The 26,509-nt window shown below is 39.3% G+C and overlaps 1 protein-coding gene across 3 annotated transcripts in view; it reads right to left on the reverse strand.

Moving 5' to 3' along the window:
* BCAT1 (branched chain amino acid transaminase 1) overlaps positions 1-26,509 on the reverse strand; it is a 110,647-nt gene that overhangs the window by 38,315 nt on the left and 45,823 nt on the right. For 2 of the 3 annotated variants that reach the window (XM_047739999.1, XM_047740000.1), the window contains 2 exons: positions 16,077-16,187; positions 13,278-13,397 (listed from right to left, as the gene is read on the reverse strand). In XM_047739999.1, the coding sequence (XP_047595955.1) occupies positions 13,278-13,397; positions 16,077-16,187 (231 nt within the window). The remainder of the gene's footprint in view (positions 1-13,277; positions 13,398-16,076; positions 16,188-26,509) is intronic. The other variant, XM_047740001.1, reaches the window with a different exon arrangement.

Raw genomic sequence — 26,509 nt, forward strand, 5'->3', positions numbered from 1 at the left:
AGTTTGCTGACCCCTTTCTTTAAAGGACAGGAAAATGCTACAGGAGCATTTTTCTTGTATCAAAAATGGCCTCAAAACCAGGATCTCCTCACTACCTAGCCTCAGCACTCAGACTTTGACTTTGTGATTCCATCTAATTTGGTTCAGTTGACTGGGCCAAGGACACAATGCGCCTGGAACAGAGAGACACTCAGACCAATACAGGGAGTTGACATTGGCAATGAAGATGCTCCCCAAATAGGCAAGTCTCAACCCAGCCGACCAAGTGAGATCCTGAGTGAGCTGAACAGTACCCTCAAGGGAGTCCCAAGAACTGACTACTGGCTGTGGCAATGTGAAGGTCCTTGGTGATCTTGACAAGCATATTTCAATGGGAGTTGATGGGGGTGGGGGGGGGTAGTCAAAAGTCAGAATGTTATAGATTCAAAAGAGAAAGGGGAGAGAAGAGGTTATAATGGCAAGTATGCAGAAATCCTGTGGGACATTGTGTGATGCAGTGGAGCAGAGAAACGGATGTGCTCTACTTCTGTCCCCTTCATCTAGTCACACATCACTGCCTGGCTGAACCGTCACCCTCAGAAGTAGAACCATGAAGAAGTAGAGCCTGGGAAATCTTTTTAGTTTTTTAACAATCAATTTTCTCTTTCCTCTGGATCATTCCATCAGCTTAGAAATATGTAGTAGTAGCTCCCATCACAAACAAACACATTCCCTTTACCACATGTCCCACTCCAGGACAACCATCTCGCCAAGGACCTTCATGTTGCCAAATCCAATAGTCAATTCTTGGGCCTCATGTCTCTGGTCCTGTGGACAGGATCTACCACAACTGATCATTACTTCCATGTGCCTTACTTGGCTTCTGGTATACCAAGACTTCTTGTTTTTCTTTCCACTTTACAGGCTGTTACTTCTCAGACTTCTTAGCTGATTCCTTTTTATCTCCCCTTCTTCTTAATGCTGCAGGGCTTAGTCCTCACCTTCTTTTCACTAGTATCTAGATTTCTTCTCTTAATAACTTCACATATTCCCTTGACTCTAAAGGCATTATATGTTAAACACTAAGAAGGTATTACTTAAATCCCAAACTCTCCCCCAAATTTCAGACTTGTAGATCTGCCCACTTACTTGATAACTCAAGCTTAAGTTACCATGCCCGAAACTGAACTCTAGAGTCTACCCATCATCGCTCCAACAAATACAGAAGAAAAACCTTTTCCCTCACTCTTCCGCATCCCAACAAATTGTCACTATTCAGTTGCTCTGGCCTAAAGGAAAACTTGACCTTTCTCCTTTCACATTCACATCCAATCTGTCAGAAAATTTGGGAGTTGCAATAAATATCCTTGAATATATGTCTTCATGTGAACTAGGGGATTTGTCTACAACATAAATTCCTTGTAGAAAGCCTGCATTTTTAAGATTCCCAAATTTAGCGGTCTCATTTTATTCAATTTACTAATACTTCTTATGTTTGTTCTATCAACATAATGGGTGATGAACAGGACACTCTTTGCATAAATTATGCTACCATATTTCATTGATTCTAAGATATCAATTTTTTCTCACATTTAACATGTCTGAAATCCAGACTCAGCATTTTACAATTGCTATTGGCTAAGTAGCACTCATGGGAAAGCTGGCATTACCAGACTTGGAATTAGCTATTCATACTGATGGTAATTCCAATGGCTTATGGGCATTGGTGAAGCCATACATGCTGAGTTTGCCATTTAAAATGTCTTTAAAAAGTTACAATATGACTTGGCATTGAAAAGAGAAATCACTGAACAGAAAGTGCAAAGACAAGAGCTGGATATATATTTGATATCAGTCAAACAAACATTTGTAGTAACACTGAAAAAATGCAACTGAATATTTTCCTGCAAAGCAACATCCAGTCTTCTCATGGAACCTCTGGGAGGAAGAAATCCATATGAAGATAAAGCTGTGTTAGTTTCTGTTATTAAGCTACATGCAAAAATAAAAATGCCTATCACAAGCCAAGCGGTGCAAATGATGGCAGGAAGAATTGCAGATGTCCTCTGAAAACACACATTAAAAAAATAATAATAAAAGGCTGGTATGATTAATTCATGAGTGAGTCAGGATTGTCAGCAGAGTACTACATCATAGTTTAGCCATGTTTTTTCCATTTCAGTGCATAAAATAATGGGTAACTTATAATTTATGGCATCCTGTATTCAATTAAAAGATACATATGTATGAAGGAATACCTTACAGCTAAGAAAATGGGTAAAACAGAGATAAATCTGTACGTACTGATGTGGAAGAATCTCTAAGACAAATTGTAAATGCAAAAACAATAATACAAACAAAATTGTTCATAGTATGGCTGCCATTTAAATAAAAAAGAGACAGACAAAAACACAAATATATATATATATATATATATATATATATATATATATATATATACATACATACAGAGAGAGAGAGATAAGGTACAGCTGGGGAGCCAAAAATAGTCTTCTTCTATGGAGACTTAATATTGAACATCTGGCACTGTCTATCAGGGAAGAAAGGATAGACCACTCAATAAACAGTAACAGAATAACGTGGTATCCATATGGAGAAAAATAAAATTGGCTCCCTCATACAAAGTTCATTTCCAAATGGATTTCATCTAAATGGAAAAGCACAACTCTAAAACAGATGTATGACCATGGAGTAAGGAAGAATTTCTTTAAAACACACAGAAGCCACAAAATATACAGAAAAAAATAAATTTAATTACATTACAAAGAAACATTTTTTAAAAAAGATTTATTTTATACAGTGGGGGAGGGGCAGAGACAGAACCTCAAAGAGACTCTGTGCCAAGCACAGAACCCGATGTGGGGTTCAATCCCACGACCCTGATGTCATGACCTGAGCTGAAACTAAGGGTCAGACGCTTAACTGACTGAGCCACCCAGGTGACCCAGTACTGCTGTTTTCTAAAAGATGCCAGTAAGAGAGTGAAAAAGCAAGACTAGCCGAAAAAACAAGCCACAGACTAGAACAGTCTTTGCAATACATTGATCTGACAAAGGATGTGTCACAGAATGGAAAGTTACTACTTGTGAAATGTATCTCTGACAAAGAATTTACACCTAGCATATACAAAGACTCTAAAAAAATTGAAAAGACAAATGAATTTTTTTAATGGCAAAGGACTGGCAAAGATATTTCCTAAAAGGATTTTCAATACACAATAAACATATGAAAAGGTACTCAACATAATTTGCCCTCAGAGAAATAAAAATTAAAAACTACAAGAAGGTAAGACTCATATATCGGAGTGGATAAAATTAACACGATACTACCGGTGTCAGCAAGGATATGAAGCAAATAGAATTTTCATACATTGTTGGTGGGAGAATAAACTGGTAAAAACAATCTGGAACTCTGTTTTGCAGTATCTAGTAAAGCAAAACACATATATCCTTCTATTCAATTTAACTCCTAAGTAAATACCAAAGAGATACAAGTACATAGGTCAATTATAAGACACATACAAGGATGTGCCCAGCAGCTTTATTTATAAGAGCCAAAAGTTAGAAACATGCCAATTGCCCATCCATAATAAGACAACCCTGTATTTGGGGGCAGGAGGTAAAAGGAGGAGAGAATAAAGAAAGAACTACATAGCACAACATGGTTAATTGATTCTAGGGAGGGAAGGGAAATCAACAGAGAAAGATATACAAAAGGTTTCAATTGTACTAGTCACTTTCTAATCCCAACTGTACTAATCATATTCTAATGTTAACTGGGAGTTACGTGCATAAATTTTCATATTTAATTCTTTTCTTTAAACTGTGTGTGTGTAAAAATCTTTGAGTCTGGGAACCTGAGCAAAGAATTATTGCCAGTTTTGAAAAAAAGAGGCTAACAATTAATGTACAGACACGTGTATGCAGGTAGAGGTAAGAATATGGGCATCTAGAAGGATATAAGAAAAGGCGGTCACAGGAATTGTTTGGAAGGAGGCAAACGGTGGAACTGTGGATCAGAATGAGAGTGAAAGGAAGCTTCCTTACCTTTACATGCCTTTGGTACTATTTGAGTTTGTTACCAGATAGTTTTCCCTCCCCCAAATAGCTCCTTTAACATCCCAGAAATATACCCTTGTGCACTGTTGGTAGGCAATTAAATTGGTGCAGTCTCTCTGGAAAACAGTATGGAGACTCCCAGGCAAATTAAAAATAGAAATACCATATGATCCAGCAATTCCACTTCTGGGTCCTTATCCAAAGAAAACAAAAACACTAACTCCAAAAGATAAATGCAACTCTGGGCTTACTGCACAGGATTTACAATACCCAAGTTAGTGTCCACTGAAGGATGAATGGATAAAAAAAATGTGGTCTACCGTCTCCAAGGCAAAGGAAACAAAAGTGAAAATGAACTTTTGGGACTTCATCAAGATAAAAAGCTTCTGCACAGCAAAGGAAACAGTCAACAAAACTAAGAGGCAACCCACAGAATGGGAGAAGATATTTGTAAGTAACACTACAGACAAAGGGCTGATATCCAAGATCTATAAAGAACTCATCAAACTCAACACCCAAAAAAACAGGTAATCAAAAAAGAAAAGGCAGAAACCATGAACAGACACTTCTCCAAAGAAGACATACAAATGGCTAGCAGACACATGAAAAAATGTTCATCATAAGCCATCAGGGAGATTAAAATCAAAACCACATTGAGATACCACCTTACACCAGTTAGAATGGCCAAAATTAACAAGGCAGGAAACAAGTGTTGGAGAGGATGTGGAGAAAGGGGAACCCTCTTAAACTGTTGGTGGGAATGCAAGTTGGTACAGCCACTTTGAAAAACAGTGTGGGGATTCTGTAAGAAATTAAAAATAGAGCTATCCTATGACCCTGCAATTGCACTACTGGGTATTTACCCCAGAGATACAGATGTAGTGAAAAGAAGGGCCATCTGTACCCCAATGTTCATAGCAGCAATGGCCACAGTTGCCAAACTGTGGAAAGAACCAAGATGCCCTTCAACAGATGAATGGATACAGATGTGGTCCATATATACAATGGAATATTACTCAGCCATCAGAAAGGATGAATACCCAACTTTTGTATTAACATGGGTGGGACTAGAGGAGATTATGCTGAGTGAAATAAGTCAAGCAGAGAAAGCCAATTATCATATGGTTTCGCTTACTTGTGGAACATAAAGAATAACATGGAGGACATTAGGAGAAGGAAAGGAAAAGTGAATTGGGGGAAATCAGAGGAGGAGAGGAACCATGAGAGACTGTGGGCTCTGAGAAAGAAACTGAGGGTTTTAGAGAGGAGGGGGAGCGGGTGGATGGGTGAGCCTGGTGGTGGGTATTAAGGAGGGCATGCACGGACTGCATGGAGCACTGGGTATGGTGCATAAACAGTGAATTTTGGAACACTGAAAAAATAAAATTAAAAAGAAAGAAAGAAAATGTGGTCTACAGATACAATGGAATACTACTTTACTATGAATAAAGAAGGAATGCATCCTTGCAACAACATGGATGGTCCCTGAGGGCACTATGTGCAATGAAATACATGATCTCATTTATATTCAGAATCTAAAACAAAAATGAAAACACACATAAAACAAGCTTGTAGATGCAGAGAACAGATTGGTGGTTACCAGAGGCAGGGGAAGGGGGTGGGAGAAATGGGTAAAGAAGATCAAAATGTACAAACTTCCAGGTATAAAATAATTAAGTCCTGGGGTTGTAACAAACAGCATGGTGACTATAGTTAATAACACTGTATTGTACATATGAAAGTTGCTAAGAGAGTAAATCTTTCAAGTTCTCATCCTAAGAAAAAAAATTTTTAAACTATGTATGGTGATGGTTGTTCACCAGACTTACTGTGGTGATCAATTTGCAATATATGCAAGAATTGGATCATTATGCACGATGCCTGAGAGTTTTATCTGAATTTAAAAAGTCTGTCTGTCTGTCTATCTATCTATCTATCTACCTACCTACCTACCTATCAGAGACAGAGAGAGAGAGAGCGAGAGAACACAAACAGGGGGAGTGGCTGGCGGAGGGAGAAGCAGGCTCCCTGCTGAACAAGGAACCTGATGTGGGGACTTGATCCCAGGACCCTGGGATCATGATCTGACCTGAAGGCAGAAGCTTAACTGACTGAGCCAACCAGGTATCCCTACAAATTTTTTTTAAATAAAAATAAAATCCTAGAAACAGAATGGCAAATTTGCATGTGAAAACTGATATCCCTCAACTTGGAGGTATGGTAACTGAACGTAAGATTGTAGGAGTGTGTTATATAACACAGGTGTGTTTTGTGTGATAGTGTGTGTTATATAATACAGAATATATAACACATTATAATATCTGGAGTGATTAGGTCAAATGTAATTAAGAGCAGGAAAGCTGCTGGCTCAGAGAAGGAAAGGAAAGAGACACAAAGGTGGACTGATATGAGAACAAGACAGGAAAGACCTTAGTAGCCCCATCCATTATATTTCCACACTAATCACTGTTATTGAGCTACACCCCGTTTCTCCACAGCACAGACCTCCCTCTAGCAGTACACAGTCATTTCATGAGTTTCTATTATGAAAAGTGACTGCTGCACCAGACACGGATTTCCCAGAGAGCAGAAATATCTCGTTGGCTCAGCACTGTTTCCCTAGACCCAGCTCCATGGCAGAGAGGCTGAGCACGCAGGCTTCTTATTTCATTGCTTTGGGACTCAGTTTCCTCATCTCTGAAATGCCACGAGGAGCTCCTACTCACAGGGTTTGCCAGTGCACAGAAAGCACCAACCACCGTGCCTGAGACTTAGGAGAGCTTCTTAATGGCAGGGGTTGGTGACAGTGTCCAACAAGTGACTGCATTCCCTGAAAAGCAGCAGAACTTTCCCGGACTGGGAAAGTAAGATGGGCCAAGGGCATCTTGCTGGGGAACACTAACTCAAGAATTCCCTGGGTTCTATGTTGTCAAACTTCTCGCTGCAGTATTGGATCAGGTGACAGGGAAATGGAATCCCAGTAAGGGACCTGGCACAGGTGGGGCAGGTGTCCAACATGGAGAACTTTCCAGCACTTAGAAGTGATGGACTGTTTAGACACATAGTAACCTGCACAGAAATGAGAAACAACATGCCTTGGGAAAACGTTCAGAAATGGGAGATCAAAAGAACAAAACCATTTCTAGGAAATACAAATAAGAGATACCGAAAACACACACACAGACCAAAAGAATATTCATTCAAGGCATAAGATGATTGCCAGGGGGTGGTGAGGAGACGGGATGAGAGTAGGGAATGAAGATGGAAGGAAATAAGGAACCAAATGGTGGGACCTCAGAGCCCATGATGGGAAGTGCCATGAACTGAGGCAGGAAGAGCTGCATCGCAGTGGAGGGTAAAAATGAAGACAACCACAGCAATCATCCCCTGTGATAATGATGACACAGACCCGAACAGCCTCAAGAGGCTGTCCATTGGTAGGAGTGGATGGTAGCTGGTGAGAACAAGCTGCGTTTCACAGGCTGTAATCAATGCAAATAAGCTGGATCTCGAAAAACAAACTCCAGGTTTGAAGATACTTAGATGGGGCTGTTGATCTGAAGCATGTTAACAGAGTTATACAAATGAGAATTTCATATTGTTTATGAGCAGTGGAATCAATGCATATGTGTGTGTATATGTATGTATGTGTGGGAATCTCAAATATGATTGCAAAAGAATGCATTAAAGTGTAGACAAAACACAAGTTATAGGATCATAAGTTGCTGCTATACTTAAGTTTTTTTTTTTTAAGATTTTTTTTATTTATTTGACAGAGAGAGATCTCGAGTAGGCAGAGAGGCAGGCAGAGAGACAGAGGAGGGGAAGCAGACTCCCCGCTGAGCAGAAAGCCCAACGTGGGGCTCGATCCCAGGACCATGAGATCATGACCTGAGCCGAAGGCAGAGGCTCAACCCACTGAGCCACCCAGGTGCCCCTTAGTTTTAAAATCTGTTCACATTCTTTCATTTATAGAGGCTAATTGTGAAGAGAAATGATGGTAAGATACAATATATATATGCATAAGTAAGGGCAGTGAATAAAGGGAATTCTTTTCACGGGAACAGTTACGATTATAGGTTACATTACATGTGTAATATGAAGATTTTACAAGGTGATAAAAGGAAAAGAAAGACATGTCTATGAAATTTATGTCCTTAAGCTGCCCATGCAGTGAACCAGAAATGAAGGGTTAGACCCTTTGGCAGCAGGAGTTTTATAAATGGGAGCGCTAATGAAAATGTCATTCTGAAAGATTTCCAGAAGTTGTGAATGGGGAAACTGTTTATGTGAAAGGACTGAAAATGCTCTGCACTGTTCAGATTGTATTCTGGGCGTCCGAGGCTGCAATTAACCAAAGCAGACTGCTTCTCTAGTGGGGCTCAGCTCCAGAGATTTACGTAAGGGCACTCTGAATGTAGAGGTAGGAGTTAAGGGGTGCCTGGATGGCTCAGTCATGATCCCAGGGAGCCCCGCATCCATCTCTCTGCTTAGCATGGAGTCTGCGTCTGCCTCTCCCTCTGTCTGCTGCTCTGCCTACTTGTGCTCTCTCTCTGTCTCTGTCAAATAAATAAATAAAATCTTTGAATATATATATTTTAAAAAAAAAAAAGAAGTATGAGTTAACTCAATATGAGGGATTCCTCGCCTTCTGCATGAGCCAAAGACAGTCTGTCTAGGAGAACAGCTGAAAAAGCCAAATCTGCTGGTGGCTTGCAAATCTGTGGCCTCAGCCTGGGACCTGGTCAAAGGGGCCGAGTGGGCTGTGCCTCCACCATCAAACTTGATTCTTCTCCATGACATGGATCCTCAGCCCTGCTACTATCCAGTGCAGCCTCACTCTGTCACCTCTCCAATCATCTCCAGTGGGATGAGAGGACACTGAGAAAAACTGGAAATGTGAAAGGCTGAACAGCATGATCACACGGGATTTCAGAATTCATGGTTGTGCCTATTTTGTTATAGACTGTGGTCAAAGCACTTGTACACTTATTAGAATCACTAAGGAAATAAAGCCTGTGTCTGTTTGTACGTTCATATAGCTGTATCTGCTTGGAGTTACTAAACAGAGTGAAGCTGGATAAAATAGATGTTAAAATCAGCAAAACCCAGCTTCTTTAGAGGTAAGGCTGCTCGGTATCCCGTACTGATTCTGATAGCCATGTAATTTTAACTTCTTGTCTGATAAAGTGAAAATCTAGAAATTGTTCATGTAAATGTTCTTTATTTAAATAGTAGGCTTTCAGATTTTATCTTAATTTCCATTGACACATAATCAGCAGTAGTCTGAGGCACTCCAGCTTTTAGTTTCTGTTTAAGTTTTTAACTACCTATAAAAAAACATTTTAGAAGATAGTAAAGGGATGTTCAAATTCCTTTTTTAAGGAAATCTTAAAAATCTTTTGGTAACGTGAATGATTTTACTCTCTAAACTTTTCCCAAGAGGTTTATGTATTAATGTTCAGCATTTTGTTTAGTAATATGAATTTTATGGGAAAAAATTTTTTAAAAAAAATTTCTACCCATAGGCAGCCTGGTATATTTTACTGGCAAGTTCTACCCAGTAGTTATATACTAATAGATAATTATAAATGTCCCAATAAAATACTATTCTGTTTATCATAATCCTAAATCTAACAGGCTTTTAGTAATGGAATCAATTATTATCGAATAAGTCTGGAAGACATATGAAGAACTGCACAAAAACATTCATATGTAGATATTACCTATGTAAGTCAGTAAAAATGAAGGGTCAGTTAATGATAAACATGTGAAGAAGCAGAACACTTTGCAAACATAATGAAATTCGTAAGCTGATAGGAGAACCACTCTCTTATCACATGGCTGCTGCCGAATCAAACTGGGCATAAGAAGGAATAATTAACACTGGACTGTTGTATCATGGCCCCTGAAAATGAAAATGACACCGTGCCCTTGGGACGAAGTTGAGCTTTCAAAGATGTAAATATTTCTACCTGGTGCCAGTTGGCAATCCCAGGAGCAAATAAAGCTTTAAAGACTGCTAGCCATATACTTAATTCTTTCCCAAGGCTTGAGATGGTGATACTCTTGAAAGTAGTAAAGAAATCCCTGGAACGTTTGCTTAAATGCAGGGTCTCTGATCTTGGCTCCACAGACTTAAATTATTTGGCTCTGGGCTGAAGCTCAATACAGATGAGTGGGTTGTAGAACACGGACTATTCGACACTCACAGGGGGGTCCCACATCCAGGACTAGACACTGGGCACATGAGATCAAAGCAGGGTGAGATCACTTAATAAATCACCCCAACATATATTTATTTGCTCATTCAAAGAAGTCAAAACACCTCCTGGATTGAAGACCCACTTAATCAATTCATCTAACCATGAAAAGAACTGGAAACAAAAATAATGTGGATGTTAGCCAGCAGAAGACAAGACCAAAAACATCAGATAACCGATACAGAGGTAAGCCTGCAATTATTCTGTGAAGCCAGTGACAAAGCAGAGCCATCATGAAATCGAGCAACATAAAAAGGCCAGCAAAAGTTAGCCATCCCCGATGAAAGAGTCCCAGTGGACTGGAAGCCACTGGGCCTAATCCTCGAGCCAGCACCTCACTTACCAAATGCATCCACCATGAAAAGTCAGTGTGTGCTAATTTACCAGACTAGACTGTAAGACATCTGTGTGGTGTACAAATGTTTAAATCCAATGCTTTACTGAACATTATTTGTATTATGCTCATTTCTGAATTATAGGTGATTGTCTTTTCTGCTTGTATATATATTTATATGTATTTATAAACATATTTATATTTATAATGTAAATATTGATATAAATATATGTATAAATATACCAACCAAATATAAATAATGTTGACTTACACATGATAGCAGTTATTTCCTTCAATTCTTAACTTACACTTGTAAAGCAGATTTTGAAAAATTCTTGATTCTGGGGTCCAAAGCATGATCAAGTAGGTAAGTTGATAGTCTAGTGGGAGAGAACTTCTTGGCCGGGCTTTTGTCACTGAGGTTCCTAAATTCCGCCCACCATCAGAAACACCATCCTGATCTACTCAGTGAGTATCTCTGTGGACTGGGGTCAAGATGTGTATTTAAAAAAATACCTGGGGGTGCCTGGGTGTCTCAGTGGGTTAAGCCTCTGCCTTCAGCTCAGGTCATGATCTCAGGGTCCTGGGATCAAGGCCCACATCGGGCTCTCTGCTCAGCAGGGAGTCTGCTTCCCCCCTCTCTCTCTGCCTCTCTGCCTACTTGTGATCACTCTGAGTCAAATAAATAAAATCTTTAAAAAATAAAAAAATAAATGAAACAAACAAACAAACAAACAAACCAGGGTGGGGGCACCCAGATGGCTGTCAGTAGTCAGTTAAGCATCTGACTTGATGTTGGCTCACGTAATGATCTCAGGATTGAGAGACGGAGCCCTGTGTCAGGCTCCAACTTGGGGTAGAGCCTGGTTAAGATTGTGTTTCTCCCTCTCCCTCCCCAGTCAATCAATCAATCATCAGTCAAACAAACAAACTTCGGTGATTCAAATGCAAAAAGGTGAAGACCACCAATAGAGAGGATAATTGTGACAACAGGCTAGACTATAAAATCAGGTTTATAAACTTGTCTAACTCTAGATTATAGGATTCTGGGACTCTGAACAATTTACTAAATCACAGAACAAAATATACTAGGAAACTATAGACCAATACCTTTTAGGAGCATTGACAAAAATTCTTAACAAAATGCTTGCAAACTGAATACAAGATTTAATATGAATTATTCATGGTAGCCAAGTAGGATTTAGTCCAGGAACGCAAGGTTGTTTTAACACCAAAAAACTGAATAAAACAAATATAATTTAGAATAAAGGACAAAAACATATAATTCTGTCAAGACATTTAGAAAAAGCCATCAACAATACCTAACATCCATTCATAACAAAACGTTCAACAAACTCAGAATAGAAGAATCAGATCTTAGAGTGGGAAAGTACTTCAGAATAAACACAAGACAGTGCTTCCAGAGTAGTAACAATGTTTCAACAGACTTTTAAAAACTATTTCTTCCTATCCTAAAATATAAACACTAAAAATAAAATATGTAAATAAAATAGAAAATTGAAAATAAACTTTATTAATACTAAAATGTCAGAGACATAAGGAGTAGATAACTTTTGTAATTGTCCCAATTCTTCCAAATTTGTTAGGGAGACTGCACTTCATGAAATTCATTGTCTGGATTCATAATACCACTTAGGTATTTTTTCCATGGCCTTATATATTTCCATACTTCTGGCATTCAGATGTCAGAATAGAGAAACTGGTAAGCATATAATTACCTAGAGAGAGCAGAATGCCTAGACTACAGCAAAAGAGCGCCATCTTCTCCCTATTCCTAAAAATCTCCATATGCCACAGCCCCTTCATTTGCTACCCACACTCAGTCTTCCCCCCTCCATTATCCCTCCATACCACCCACTCTCCATAAGACCACAGCTGCCTAGAAGAGGAAGGAGACAAGTAATAGGGTCTTTACAGGACACCCATGCAAGTGGCTTAGCTCCTCTAGGCACATCCTCCTTTTGCAAGGGCACCAACCAGTAGACTGTGACCTACCAGCAGATCTTATCATCCTGATGTGTAAAGCTACGACTCTAGCTCTCACGGTCCTTCCCTAACACCCATTGTGAACTTCATTTTCAACATTTCCTGTGGGGGAAGAGGGACTTCTACTCCCATTCCTTGGTAATCCCAAGACTTCAGGAAAATGAAAATAAAAAGCAGCAGCTCTCCCTCCTCCAAATTTCAAAATCATTACCACTTCCACCTTGGAGAACTGCTGCCAAGTGAAGAGACATTACACTGAAGAATTACTCTGAGGAAACTCAGGAAAATATAAGGAAATATTGGTGAAACTTGAGTAAGAGAAGACAAATAGCCTTGCTCATTGCTCGTTCCTTGACTCATCTACATTGGTAACTATGGCTGCTTCTGTACCCCAATGTTGGAATTGAGTCGTTGCGACAGAAACTATATGGCCCACAAACCTGAAATATTTACCCTCTGGCCCTTTAAAGAAAATGTTTGCTGACACCTGGTCTTGATAATCAGGAGAAAGGAGTCATTTATGTTATTGGGGGCTATCAAACTATATCCTAGAAGTTTCTCACATGAAGAAACAATGATAAGTTGCCCACCCGGAAACAGGGAGTCAGTTTGTACCTCAGTTCCGATGAACGTGGGACGAATATACAGACTAGCAGATGTTGAATAGGGGACCCATTCTTGATCCAATTTCACAAGCTCTTTAATACACTCTAAAAGCTCTTCCTTGTCAAATACCTGAAGGAATGGAAAACATAATGAAGAGTGAGATTATCCTACATTGTAGTTATAAGAAATGATCCTCATGAAAGCTTTAGAATGTTTAAAAAAAAAAAAAAGAAGTAATAATAAAACCCATTTTTTTTCCTGATTTTTTTCTCCAAAGTTGTGATGGGATGATGGATTATCTTCATGGAGGAGATAAAATAGTGGATCCCTATCTCTTACCATAGCAAATATCAATTATAGTTGGATTATACATTTAAATGTGATAAAACATTAATACTTTTATAAAGTAAAAATCAAAAAATACCTCTGTCACCTTAAGGTAAAAAAGAGTTTTGCTTTTTTTTTCTTTAAGATTTATGTATTTAGGGGTGCCTGGGTGGCTCAGAGGGTTAAGCCTCTGCCTTTAGCTCAGGTCATGAGCTCAGGGTCCTGGGATCGAGCCCTGCACCAGGCTCTCTGTTCAGTGGGAAACCTGCTTCTCCCTCTCTCTCTGCCTGCATCTCTGTCTACTTGTGATCTGTCAGATAAATAAATAAATACAATCTTTAAAAAAAAAATTATTTATTTAGGGACGCCTGAGTGGCTCAGTGGGTTAAGCTTCTGCCTTCGGCTCAGGTCATTATCTCAGGGTGCTGGGATCAAGCCCCACATCGGGCTTTCCGCTTAGCAGTGAGCCCGCTTCCCCCTACCCCCGTGCCTACTTGCGATCTCTCTGTCAAATGGATAAATAAAATCTTAAGGAAAAAAAAAAGATTTATTTATTTATTTGAAATAGCACAGCATGCACTAGAGTGGCAGGGTAGGGCAGAGAGAGAGGGAGTCCTTAAGCAGACTCTGTGCTAAGAAGCAACAAATTGGGTGAAGTTACTCATAACCCATAACTAACCAAGTATAATAACTTGAATCTGTTAAGATATTCTGAAAATGAGTAAGAAAGACACAGATAACCCAAGAGAAAAATGGGCAAAGGCAAAGAGTTTATTTCTAAGGAGGAAAATGTTTTCATATATTAGATGGGTGACAGTTTATAAAATAAGTTAGTTTCTACTCACTTAACAGGGCAAAGAAACATACTTTCAGAGATGTAGGTCATGGGTTATCCAGGGTTGAAATGACTCAGAAATACATATCTAAGTAGAACTCATGACATTAAGAACTGCCTACTTAAATGAGAACTTAGAACAGCAATAGCAGCTTAAGGATACAGAATTCAGGATTGCCAATCATACAGGACATATTGTCACTCTAAGTCACTGAAGATTTAGTGACAACAGAACTTGACTAGGAATTAAAAAATCTTGCACCCAATTTCTTGCCCTGTCCCTTTACTCTGTGACTTTAGGCCAATCATTTAAGCTCTTGAGGCTTGAATTTTCTTCTAGGTACAAAGGTGCTACTAAAATGCACAACACATACTTTTTTTTTTTTTTAAACACGTACCTTCTGGAGGGTTACTGTTATGATTAAACAGAGAAGGAATGTAAAATCATATAACACAGTTTATGGCGGAGCTGAGGTCCAACAGATGTTAATTCCCTTTCCTTCTGCCCCCGTTTTAAAGTATTTCCTGGTAATTTGTCTGTAGCGGTACAAGAGTGAAACTAGTCCAAAGAACGTACCTTCATTTCCCTTCCGGCATTATATTATAGCCCCTGAAGGAGGTGAGTGAAGCATAGGTTACAAAAATAGGGAGGAGAAGGAAGATCCTGGCTAAAATGGAGTAGTTACTTGGGCTTCTTCAAAGCACAGCTTGGGCTGGGCTCCTGAAAGTTAGGTATGCAGAATTTGCAAAAGAAGAAAAAGACTCCTACAGTTCAGAAAGGCAACCTGGTCACATATCAGGGAAGGGCAGTAATTGATGACACCTCTTACCTAGATGTGAGCCATAGGATCTAAATCCAAGCCACCATATAATGAATTCTGCTGTTTAACGATGTTATAGATAGTCACCAATGGCCATTAACAACCCATTTTGATATCATTTTCTTAATAAAAGAAAGCTTGGGCTAAAATATCAAAATAATTAAATCACTGCAAACTTGCTAGTGTCCCAAGCAATTGGGCAAAAATACTCCTAAAATACCTGTGTGGCACACCCTATTTCCCATTTCATATATTATAATTTCATAGGATCCTCATATTTTATTTATTTTAGTTTGAGGCATATTTGTCTTCCAACCCCCCATGAACATTTATGAAGAAACAGATCGTGGAACTGCCAAGTGGTATTAGTTATCTCCTTGTATTTTTACCTCATTCATTACAAAGTAGATGAGACGTACCTTAAGAGTTCTCATGGTTTGTACTGAATATTGATCTAACTATAATTGAACCTTGAACAACATGGATCTGAACTGCATAGGTCCATTTGCATGTGGATTTTTTTTTTAATATATAGTTTCTATAAACGTATTTTCTCTCCCATGTGATTTCCTTAATCACACTTCCTTTTCTACAGCTTACTTTGTGACAAGAATCAAGTCTACAATACGTATAACATATAAAATATGTGTTAATCAACTGTGTATGTTTTGGAAAGGCTTCCTAGTCAACAGTAGGCACTTGGTTAAGTTTTGGGGGGATTTTGCTCAAGGGTCAACTGTATTCAGAAAGGATTTGTTTTGTGGTAAAATCACAGTGACTCATCACATCTGGAGAAACACAAAAGAAACTCCTGCATTTACGTACCGGCAGAGTGGCCCTCACAGCAGATCGGTGCATTCTATCTATGTTGAGGTTTGGCCGAAAGAGTCGAATTTTATTATCTACTCCTCGAAATGCCTTCAGTCCTTCAAACAACTAAAGATAATAGGAGAAATAAATCTTAGGGGATAACAACATGAAAACAATCTCTATATTTAAAAGACTGGCTTTCTGGGGCACCTGGGTGGTTCAGTGGGTTAAAGCCTCTGCCTTTGGCTCAGGTCGTGATCCCTGGGTCCTGGGATCGAGTCCTGCGTCGGGCTCTCTGCTCAGCAAGGAGCTTGCTTCCTCCTCTCTCTCTCTGCCTGACTCTCTGCCTACTTGTGATCTCTGTCTGTCAAATTAAAAAAAAAAAAAAAAAAAAAGACTGGCTTTTCTATGGGCACTCATCTTCTTCATCATGCCAAGCTCTCGACGTTGACCAAAGATTTCTAAATCTAGACAAGACAACAGTTGACAGGCTGGTTACTGTAGCTGGACTAAAAACAAACTCTTTTCGTACCAAAATCTGATAGGAATTCAAAGTTACCCTTTCCTTTGCAGGAGCCGTACTGCCAAATAACACCTCCATGGAGGTGGGGAGAACACGTCGCCAATCACACAACGTGGGCTAACTGCCCAGTTAATGAACATGGAAGCAAAGAACCCACTCTTGCCGCCCTAAACACATGTGCCTCCTTTCATTTAATCTGGCTCATTCAAACTCTGGATCGTAGGCAATCTAGATGTGACCTGGGCTGGTTTAGTCCCCCAAATCACGGAAGCCCAGCAACTCAAGGCCATCCCATGGTAGGAGCAGGGCACTTTCTCAAAATGCCAAGCCCAGAAGAACCATTGGGCAGAGATGTTAAAAGACCCTGAAGTAGCTGCATATGGATAAACACAGAGAAAATAGAAAAATCAATAATTTTAGTGGGAAATCTTAACACTGGTTCTTTAGATAACTGATAGAACAAACAGGCTGAAACTCGGCAAAGATATGGCCAATTTGAACAACAGGAAGAACAAACTAAGCTAGTGGACAGAGAGAACCCTGCACATAGCACCTGCAAAATGCATGCTCTTTTCACACATTTTCCAACCAGAAACCAGAAATCAGGATTGGAAATAGGATGACAAAATGTCAACATTTTGGCAAGGAAGAAACTCATCATTAAATAAAGTATGAGTCAAAGAAGAAAAATAATGGAATTTAGAAAATTTATTGAACTGAAGGACAGCTGGGCCCTTCGAAGCTTATAGTCTTAAAGCTCAGCTCACGTGATAAAAGAAATCTAAATCATGTAGCACAATTTCAAAGCACTAGATTAGATTTAAGGGCAAATATTTAACTTATTAAATGGAACAGGGGTAAAGCTTCAGTTAAAAGAGAAGGTTGTCAGATTTTGGACTCAGTTGAGAACATCTGAAACATACCTGAAGCAAAAAGACATAGCTAGCAAAATGTCATACAAATTCTTTCTAAAGTAAAGCTGGTGAGGTTATATTGTTAGTAAATATAAAACAAAATTAAATTTTATTTAATTTTAAGAAAATTAATAAATTTTATTTATTTTATTTTTTAAATTTTATTTATTTATTTGACAGAGATCACAAGGAGGCAGAGAGGCAGGCAAAGAGAGAGGAGGAAGCAGGCTCCCTGCTGAGCAGAGAGCCCAATGTGGGGCTCGATCCCAGGACCCTAAGACCAGGACCTGAGCTGAAGGCAGAGGCTTAACCCACTGAACCGTCCAGGCTCCCCAAAATTAATAAATTTTAATTAGTAAATATAAAACAAAATCAGTAGATACAAAATTAGTTTTAAATTAAATTTTACCAGAGGTTAAAGAAAGTGACTTCATAGGGTTCTAATTGCTTCATTTACTTCACTTTAATTTTAAAATTGTAGGCACCTGATGAGGGTTCAAGTATATGTAAAAATTATATGATACTCTCATTAAGCAGCACAGATGCAAAATATACTAAGGGATAACACAGCATGACAACGTTGGACTTATCTCAGGAACAGAGGTTGATTTAACATTTAGAAAAATCAATTAATGAGATTCATTATATTCATAGCCTTGATGAAGAAAAAAGCAATATGATCATCTCATTAGATGTGGTAAACGCAACTGATAAAACTGAACATTCTTTTGAGATTTTTTTTTTCTAAGTTTCCCAGATAACTAAGAAGGACCCTTTGGTAAGTGATAAAGAATATCTACAATGGGGGCGCCTGGGTGGCTCAGTGGGTTAAAGCCGCTGCCTTCGGCTCAGGTCATGATCCCGGGGTCCAGGGATCGAGCCCCGCATCGGGCTCTCTGCTCAGCAGGGAGCCTGCTTCCCTTCCTCTCTCTCTGCCTGCCTCTCTGCCTACTTGTGATCTCTGTCTGTCAAATAAATAAATAAAATCTTTAAAAAAAAAAAAAAAAGAATATCTACAATGAACTTGCAGCAAATATTGTGCTTAATGATAAAATTTAAAGCCTTCCTTTTCAGAGTAGGAACATCACAAATTGCTGGCTGTGACTACTTTAATTCAATACTATACAAGTGTAATAAGGCAAATATATCAAATAAATAATCATGTAAAAAGCATTGGTTTGAAAGAAAAAAAAACTGTCATAGATTATGAAACATAGATAAGATTAAATATGTAGAAAATCCAGAAAAACCAACATCCTCCTTTGAAATTATTTGGTTAGGCAAGGTAACCAAATGCAAAATTATATTCCTATGTAACAGAAAATAAAAACACTATTTATGATAGATTTAAGAGAGGACTATTTGGGGGCGGGGAGGGCCTAAAAGAAGAGAAGATCCATAAGGACAACATAAAACTTTATCAAGTCATTAGAGGCCTAACTAAATGTAGAAAGCTACTGCACACTCATGGATCCAAAGACTCAATATCATAAAGATACTGATTCTCCCAAACTGATTTATATACTCAATGTAATCCAAATGAAAATAGGTCAGGGCATTTTATTTTCTTTGAACAAACTAAATTACAAAAGTTGACTGACTTGATAAACTGAGTTTAAGAGTGATATGGAAAAGCAAATGGCTGAGAAGATACAAAGCACTCCTGAAAGGGAAAACAGGACTTGTCCTAGGCGGACATCAAGACTCAATGAACTGGAAATTAAGAAAGTGTGACATTTGTGCAGATAGACAAGTAAAACCACAGAACAGAAGAGAGATCCAGATAGACAATGCAATGAAAATGGAGATCCAGAAGCAGACCCAAATGTGATAGAGGAGGCAGGGGAAAAAAGGAGAGAAAAAAGAACAGTACTTAAAAAAAAAAAAAAAAAAAAGATTTATTTATTTATGTGTGGGAGCAGGGAGAGAGGGAGAGGGAGACAGAATCCCAATCTGCACTGAGCATGGAACCCAACACCGTCCTTGATCTTACGACGCTCAGATCACCCACCTGAGCCGAAACCAAGAGTTGGTCCCTTAACCGTCTATACCAGCCAGGTGCCCCAAAGAACAGTCCCTTTTAAATGGTGCTATTCAACAGGGTATCCACTGGGAGAAAAAAACAAATTGGACCCCTACTTATATAAAAACCAGCTTCTAGGAGTAAAGACCCTCCTGTGAAAGACAAAATTAACAATACAGAAAGATGCCATTATGATCTGAGGGTAGGAAAAGAATCTTTAGACAAGATCCCCTAACTACCAAATATAAAGCAAGGATTGATAAATTCCACTTAAAATTTAAATGGACTTCTTGTCATCAAAAAATTATAAAAAGAGTAAGAGACCTTAGAAGAAGATACCTAAAATACTCAAAGTACTTCCACAAATCAAAAAGACAATAGAAAAGTGAGCAAAAGATCTGAACAGGCACTCTAAATAGGAGATATCCAATTGCTCAGTAACCCTATGAAAAGGTGTTCAACCTCTTAGGGTACTGGAAATTAATATCACAATAATGAGATGCCATTACACGAAAGTAGCTAAAATTTTTAAATCTGATTATATTAGGAGTTGGCCAGGTTTTGGAACAATAAAAATGCTTATTCATGGCTTGTGGGTATAAAATGGTTAAAACCACTACAGAAAATAGTTTCCCTTTTCTTGTAAAATTAACATCTGATGACTGGCAGTGCTATTCCTTAGTATATCCTTAACCAGTATTTGTCAAATCTTTTGGCATCAGGATGTCTTTAAACTTTAAAAATTATTATCACTTCTCGGCCTTTTGGCTAAGATCAAGTACAAACTTTTAAAACTTATAAAGACCCCCAAAAGCTTTTTATGTGCAGTTATTCTATAATTACCATATTAGGAATTAGAAGTGAACCATTAAATTTAACAGTAATGAACCATGACATGTTAACATATTTTAATGAAGACCATCTATATTTTCCAAAAGGATTATTGGTAAGTGTGACAGTTTTTCATTATTGCAAATCTTTCATGGGTGACTTAATGAAAGACAACTGGATTCTTATAACCTGCTTTTGCTCTTAGAGTATATTGTTTTGGTTGAAGTACACAAAGAAAATCCCAAAATCACACAGACACGCGCTTGAGAAAGGGAAAAGTATTTTTGATAGCCTTTTCAGGTAACTGTGGCTGCTGTTCTCTGATCCCACTTCCAAAGTTGACAAGTGGTGGTTCCCTGAAGATAAGTTGCAGTGAGGAATTTGAAGCCCTATCAATGAAGTTTTTATACCCTGTTAATTTATTAAAATAGTGTATCAGAGTTCAACAATAGAAACAGAACAGGAGATACCTATGTTATTACCAGATTTGTTGTAAGAAATCGGGCAATGCAAATGTGGTGGCTGGCTAAGCAAGTCTGAAATCTGTAAGACAGGCCATCGGGGACAGAAGATGACAAGCAGGCTGGGACCTGCAGGCATGAGTGGCAGCTGACCCACCAGCGGCGATCAGAAAGGGAGAGACAGAGGAAAAGAAAGCTGGGTCTAGCTATGTGTCCTAAGGTTCACCCAGGATAATTTCCCTTTTGATTAATTTTAAGTCAACTGATTAGGGACTTCAATCACATCTGCAAAATTCCTTCACCACCGCACCTAGATCAGTACTTGACTGAACATTTAGAAGAAGGTTATGTGTATGCCATGAAATGGTCATGCCTCCCTCTATCCTCCAACACTCAAAGGAATGTCTTGTCGGTATTCTAACTAAAAGGAGACTAAAAGTCAGATTCTGGGGGCTGCAGTTCAGACTAGCCAAACTGACACATCAGAATCCATCACAGTCTGTCTTGCATTCTGAATGGATCTTAACTCATGCATAAACTTGTAATGTCACACAATGGTTATTTGGAAAATGTTGGTTCAAGTTATGCAGATCTTCCAAAGGTTAACACCTTTTCCATAAAACATATTTAAAAAAAATCTGTTAATATTACCACTAACATCATCAAAAAATTCTTTAATAGTGGAAAGGCTCAAGCTAGTGGTGGTGGATACAAATTTCCCAAAATCCTAATTTTTACTTGAAAGCTAGAATTTGAGGGGCACCTGGGTGGCTCAGTGGATTGGGCCTCTGCCTTTGGCTCAGGTCATGGTCTCGGGGTCCTGGGATCGAGCCCCGCATCGGACTCTCTGCTCGGTGGGGACCCGGCTTCCCCCTCTCTCTCTGCGTGCCTCTCTGCATACTTGTGATCTCTGTCTGTCAAATAAATAAATGAAATCTTAAAAAAAAAAATCTAGAATTTGATCAATGGCAACAAATACGGTCCTCTGGTTTGCTTGAAGTTGCAGACTCATTTTGTTCATTTTCAAGAAGACACCTGCAAAAGCCGAAGTCTGAATAACTATACTTTGTCCTTTCAAGTAAACTGGTTCTGGGTGAAAAAAGTAGCTGATTCTGCTCACAACATGGGCATGCACGGCACACACACAAACGTGTGGATCACACAACTACTATTCCTTGAGATAACTGTAGTATTTAAAGATGTAGAAGTGCTTGAGGCAAAGATGCTATTGCATCGCACAGATTAAAATGTCATTTACTCAAAATTTAATAAAATAATTATTACCACTTCACCAAGAACATTCTTCAGCAAAGCTGACATCATACATTCACACTTGGTAGTAAAGAGTAAAATGGTTAACTAGCAGAAGCTGGTGTCAGTCTTAGTAAATGTCAACACACAATGAAAAAGAAAAACACAGTCTTGGTATTAATGTGAAGTCTTTTAACTTTGGTGACCCCTTGAAAGGGGGCCTGGGGGCCTGTGAACCACACTTTGAGAATGGCTTAAAGAAACTTGCGAATAAGTACACCAGCATACTATATATAGGGATGTTCATAGAAAAAAAATGCCCAAATGTCCATCAAAAATAGACTGAATAGAGACACCTGGGTGGCTCAGTGGGTTAAGCCTCTGCCTTCTGCTCAGGTCATGATCTCAGGGTCCTGGGATGGAGCCCTGCATTGGGCTCTCTGCTCAGCAGGGAGCCTGCTTCCCCCCTCTCTCTGCCTGCCTCTGTGCCTACTTGTGATCTCTCTCTCTGTGTCAAATAAATAAAGTCTTAAAAAAAAATAGACTGAATATATTCACGTAATGGCATACTGTTGTTACAGGAGTACCTGAATGTGGTCCCTACCACACTTGGACCCAAGCAACTTGGGCCTCTGCCCTGAGCCCACTTTAGATGGCCTCTCACCTCTGCCTTCCTCCAGCTGTGATATGACCTTTCCTTGGGGCAAGCAGTCACCTAAATCCTGAATTGCATTTTTTTAGACCAGGCTCCAAGGACCCACTTCCCTGAATTCCCTGCCCAAATGGCCCTGATCCCATTTTCAGAGCCTGAATGACTCTCCTTAGGCTCATCCTACTGAAAACAGGTAGCCACCAGGGGTGTGCCCAGGCTTAAGACCAACGGATGGCCAAGGGTCATCTATTCGCACATGGTATAGGTATCTACACATATGTGTGTGAGCCTTCTTGTGGCACAGGATGGAGCCAGGACAGGCAGAGAGAGTGGGTGAACCACCGGGTCTCTATTTGCACTTTTGTCCCAGACCCCACTGATGCTCACGTTGGTCCTGGATGAATAGTTCTTACATAATATTGAGCTCAAATAATACTAGTGTGTGTGTGCATGAGCACACACACACACACACACACACACATTTCCATTGACACCTAATTTCAAAAAGAGGCAAAACTATAGTGTTAGGGATATATACAATCTAAAGCACTCATTTGTAAGTATTCATTAAATAATAGTACATATGTTACCCACTTTTTGTCAAATTATGTTTTGACTATCTCAACCTGAAAATGAACTATTATCAAGTTTCCTATTTTATCCAAGTTCTCTAGTCACGGTTCTTATTTTGCTATTTGAAATCTTCACATATGTATCTATTAAAAAATACTTTCTTGGGGCACCTGGGTGGCTCAGTCAGTTAAGCACCTGCCTTTGGGTTAGGTCATGATCCCAGGGTCCCAGATGGAGCCCCACACCTGGCTCAATGCTCAGCAGGGAGTCTGTTTCTCCCTCTCCCTCTGCCTGCGACTCCCCCTGCTTGTGCTCTATCAAATAAATAAAATCTTTAAAAAATAAAAATAAAGAATACTTTCATAATTAATAAAAACCACATGTAGTTGGAGATCTCAAGATAAAATGGATACTAAAATCAATAGGGTTTATGAAAGGAGGAGAAGAACTTTTAAGAAGACTGCTCATATTCACTTTGGGGTTAAAACAATACAACTATTACTGAACTTAAAAACTGGGTAGTGTCCAATAATGTAGTGTCCATAAGTGGGTCAGTATAAGAGAAAGAGCAGACCTGTGAAAAAGCCTAAAACATGAATGTTTCAAACACATTTGGGAAGAAAATTTTTGTGATAAACTATCTGCCTGTTGGTGGGGGTTAAAAGATAAAAAAAGCACATACTGAGGGCAGTTCGCTCGCTCTCCTGTCCTAAGCACACTGCACTCCCAGGGAACTGAGTAGACACTCAACATCCACTGCACAGGCAAGTAAAAATAGGAAATCAAATGAATATGCCTCAGAAAATTCCAGGATTCAGTTTCTCTGTGCAAGGCAATCACACTTTCTAAATCCCTATGACAATTTCCTAATATTTTTGTCTACTAAACCTAAGAGCCCAATCTACAAAAAGCAAACTAAATGCATTCCTCTACCTCCCCATTTATCACTGATACATGTCACAGGCTGTATTTCTAAAACAGTCACACAATATTTTCAGTCCTACCTGCTCTTCTAGAACCTTGATGTTCCTTGTCAAGAAAGGTAGATCCCCTTCTTTTGAACATAAGCAGGTCTTTATGATGGCCACGGTAATCACACAGAAGTCACACTGTGTGATTGGGGGGTTAGGACATAAAAAGAACTAGAGCTTCCATGTGGGCTCGGTATCTTGAGACACACAGCTTAGAGCCCATGGTGCCATGTACCGAGTCTGACTATTCTGAAGCCACCATACTCAAGAGACCACATGGAGAAAGAGAGCTGATGCTCTCAGCTCTCACCCCCATCCTTCTGATTTTCCCCACCCAGGCAAGCGGACTCCAACCCCAGTCACTATCTGACAGAAACTGCATGTGAGACCCCAAGCAAGAACCACTTACACCATCCTATTCAACCTCCAGAAGCATGGAAGAGAAAAAGAAAATGATGGTTTCTGTTTTAAGCCATTAATCTGTTACACTGCAATCGACAACCGATGTAACATATGATCCAGTTCATGCAAAATACTTCTTGTATCCATATTGTAAGTGAAACAGTAAAAATGTAGAAACTTTTGGGGCACCTAGGTGGCTCAGTAGATTAAAACCTCTGCCTTCGGCTCAGGTCATGATCCCAGGGTCCTGGGATTAAGCCTAGCATCCAGACTCTCTGCTCAGCAGGGAACCTGCTCCCCACCACAGCCCCGCCTGCCTCTCTGCTTACTTGTGATCTCTGTTGGATAAATAAATAAAATTTTTTTAAAAATTTAAAAAAATAATGTAGAAAAGTTTTCAATTTTTACTTAACAAAGGATAATATTAATTAAAAAAATTTTTTTAAACTATCCTGGTCACAAAAATCTAAATTGGTAAAACCAAGCAAACTAGCGTTCTAACTAATTAGATTTCCAACTAGTTTTCAAAAGCCAGTGGCCCTCAGTATTGCTTTTAGCTTTCAAAAATCACTTTAATCCTGGGGTGCCTGGGTGGCTCAGTCATTAGGCACCTGCCTTCGGCTCTGCTCAAGATCCCAGGGTCCTGGGATTTAGCCCCGCATCGGGCTCCCTGCTCAGCAGGGATCCTGCTTCTCCCTCTCCCACTGTCCCTGCTTGTGTTCACTCTCTTGATATGTGTTTCTCTGTCAAAGAATAAATAAAATCTTTAAAAAAAAAAAATCACATTAATCCTTTCTCATGTACTTCCAGTTCTCAAAGTGTGGTCCCTGGAGTGGCGGGCATGAACATGGCATGGGAATTTGGTGTAAATCAAAAACTCTGAGGAAAGAACATGTGCTACGTTTGAGACCACTGCCCTAAGATTTGCCATATTCCTTCTTTCAATTTTTTAGGCACTTCCCTTTATTATACCCTGTGACACAGGCAAAGGCGAGGCTACCACTCTTATTTTATAGTTGAAGAGACTGAGGCTTGGAGCAAATAACGAAAGAGTTCATCCAAGTTGATACAGTGAGGACACAGAGCTGGGGATGGAAACTAAAGACACAACATCCTGTGAAGACATCTGGGCATCGAACAGGTTTCCAAATTATTCAAGTTTACAATTTTGTTTTATTTTATTTTATTTTTAAGATTTTATTTATTTGACAGAGAGAGAGATCACAAGTAGGCAGAGAGGCAGGCAGAGAGAGAGGGGGAAGCAGGCTCCCTGCTGAGCAGAGAGCCCAATGCGGGACTTGATCCCAGAACCCTGAGACCATGACCTGAGCTGAAGGCAGAGGCTTAACCCACTAAGCCACCCAGGCACCCCCAAGTTTATAATTTTAAACACGTTAATTGGACAGGCCTCTTCATAATTTTAGTGTCTATGTTTAGGAATGATGTCACAGGGAGTAATACTCAGCATTGGAACCCTGTCTCCTCCCATAATACTGTGTTATCTTGGCTGAGAAACTTCACTTTTCTGAACCTGCGAATATAAGAGAGAAGGCTGCTTTAAGGGTTAACAACAATAGCTAATAGCCGGGCTCTCATTATGCACCAACAACGGCTGTATATGCTTAAACAAATTACCTTACCTTATCCTCCTAATAGCACTCTGAGGTAAGTATTATCCCTACCTCAATTTTCTAGGTAAAGAAATTGGAAGCACAAAGTGATGTTATTTTTTTTAAATTTTTTTTAAAGGTTTTATTGATTTATTTGACAGACAGAGATCACAAGTAGGCAGAGAGGCAGGCAGAGAGAGAGGAGGAAGCAGGCTCCCCGCCAAGCAGAGAGCCCGA

Source organism: Lutra lutra, chromosome 8 (genome assembly GCF_902655055.1).
Source record: "Lutra lutra chromosome 8, mLutLut1.2, whole genome shotgun sequence".
Taxonomy (NCBI): Eukaryota; Metazoa; Chordata; class Mammalia; order Carnivora; family Mustelidae; genus Lutra; species Lutra lutra.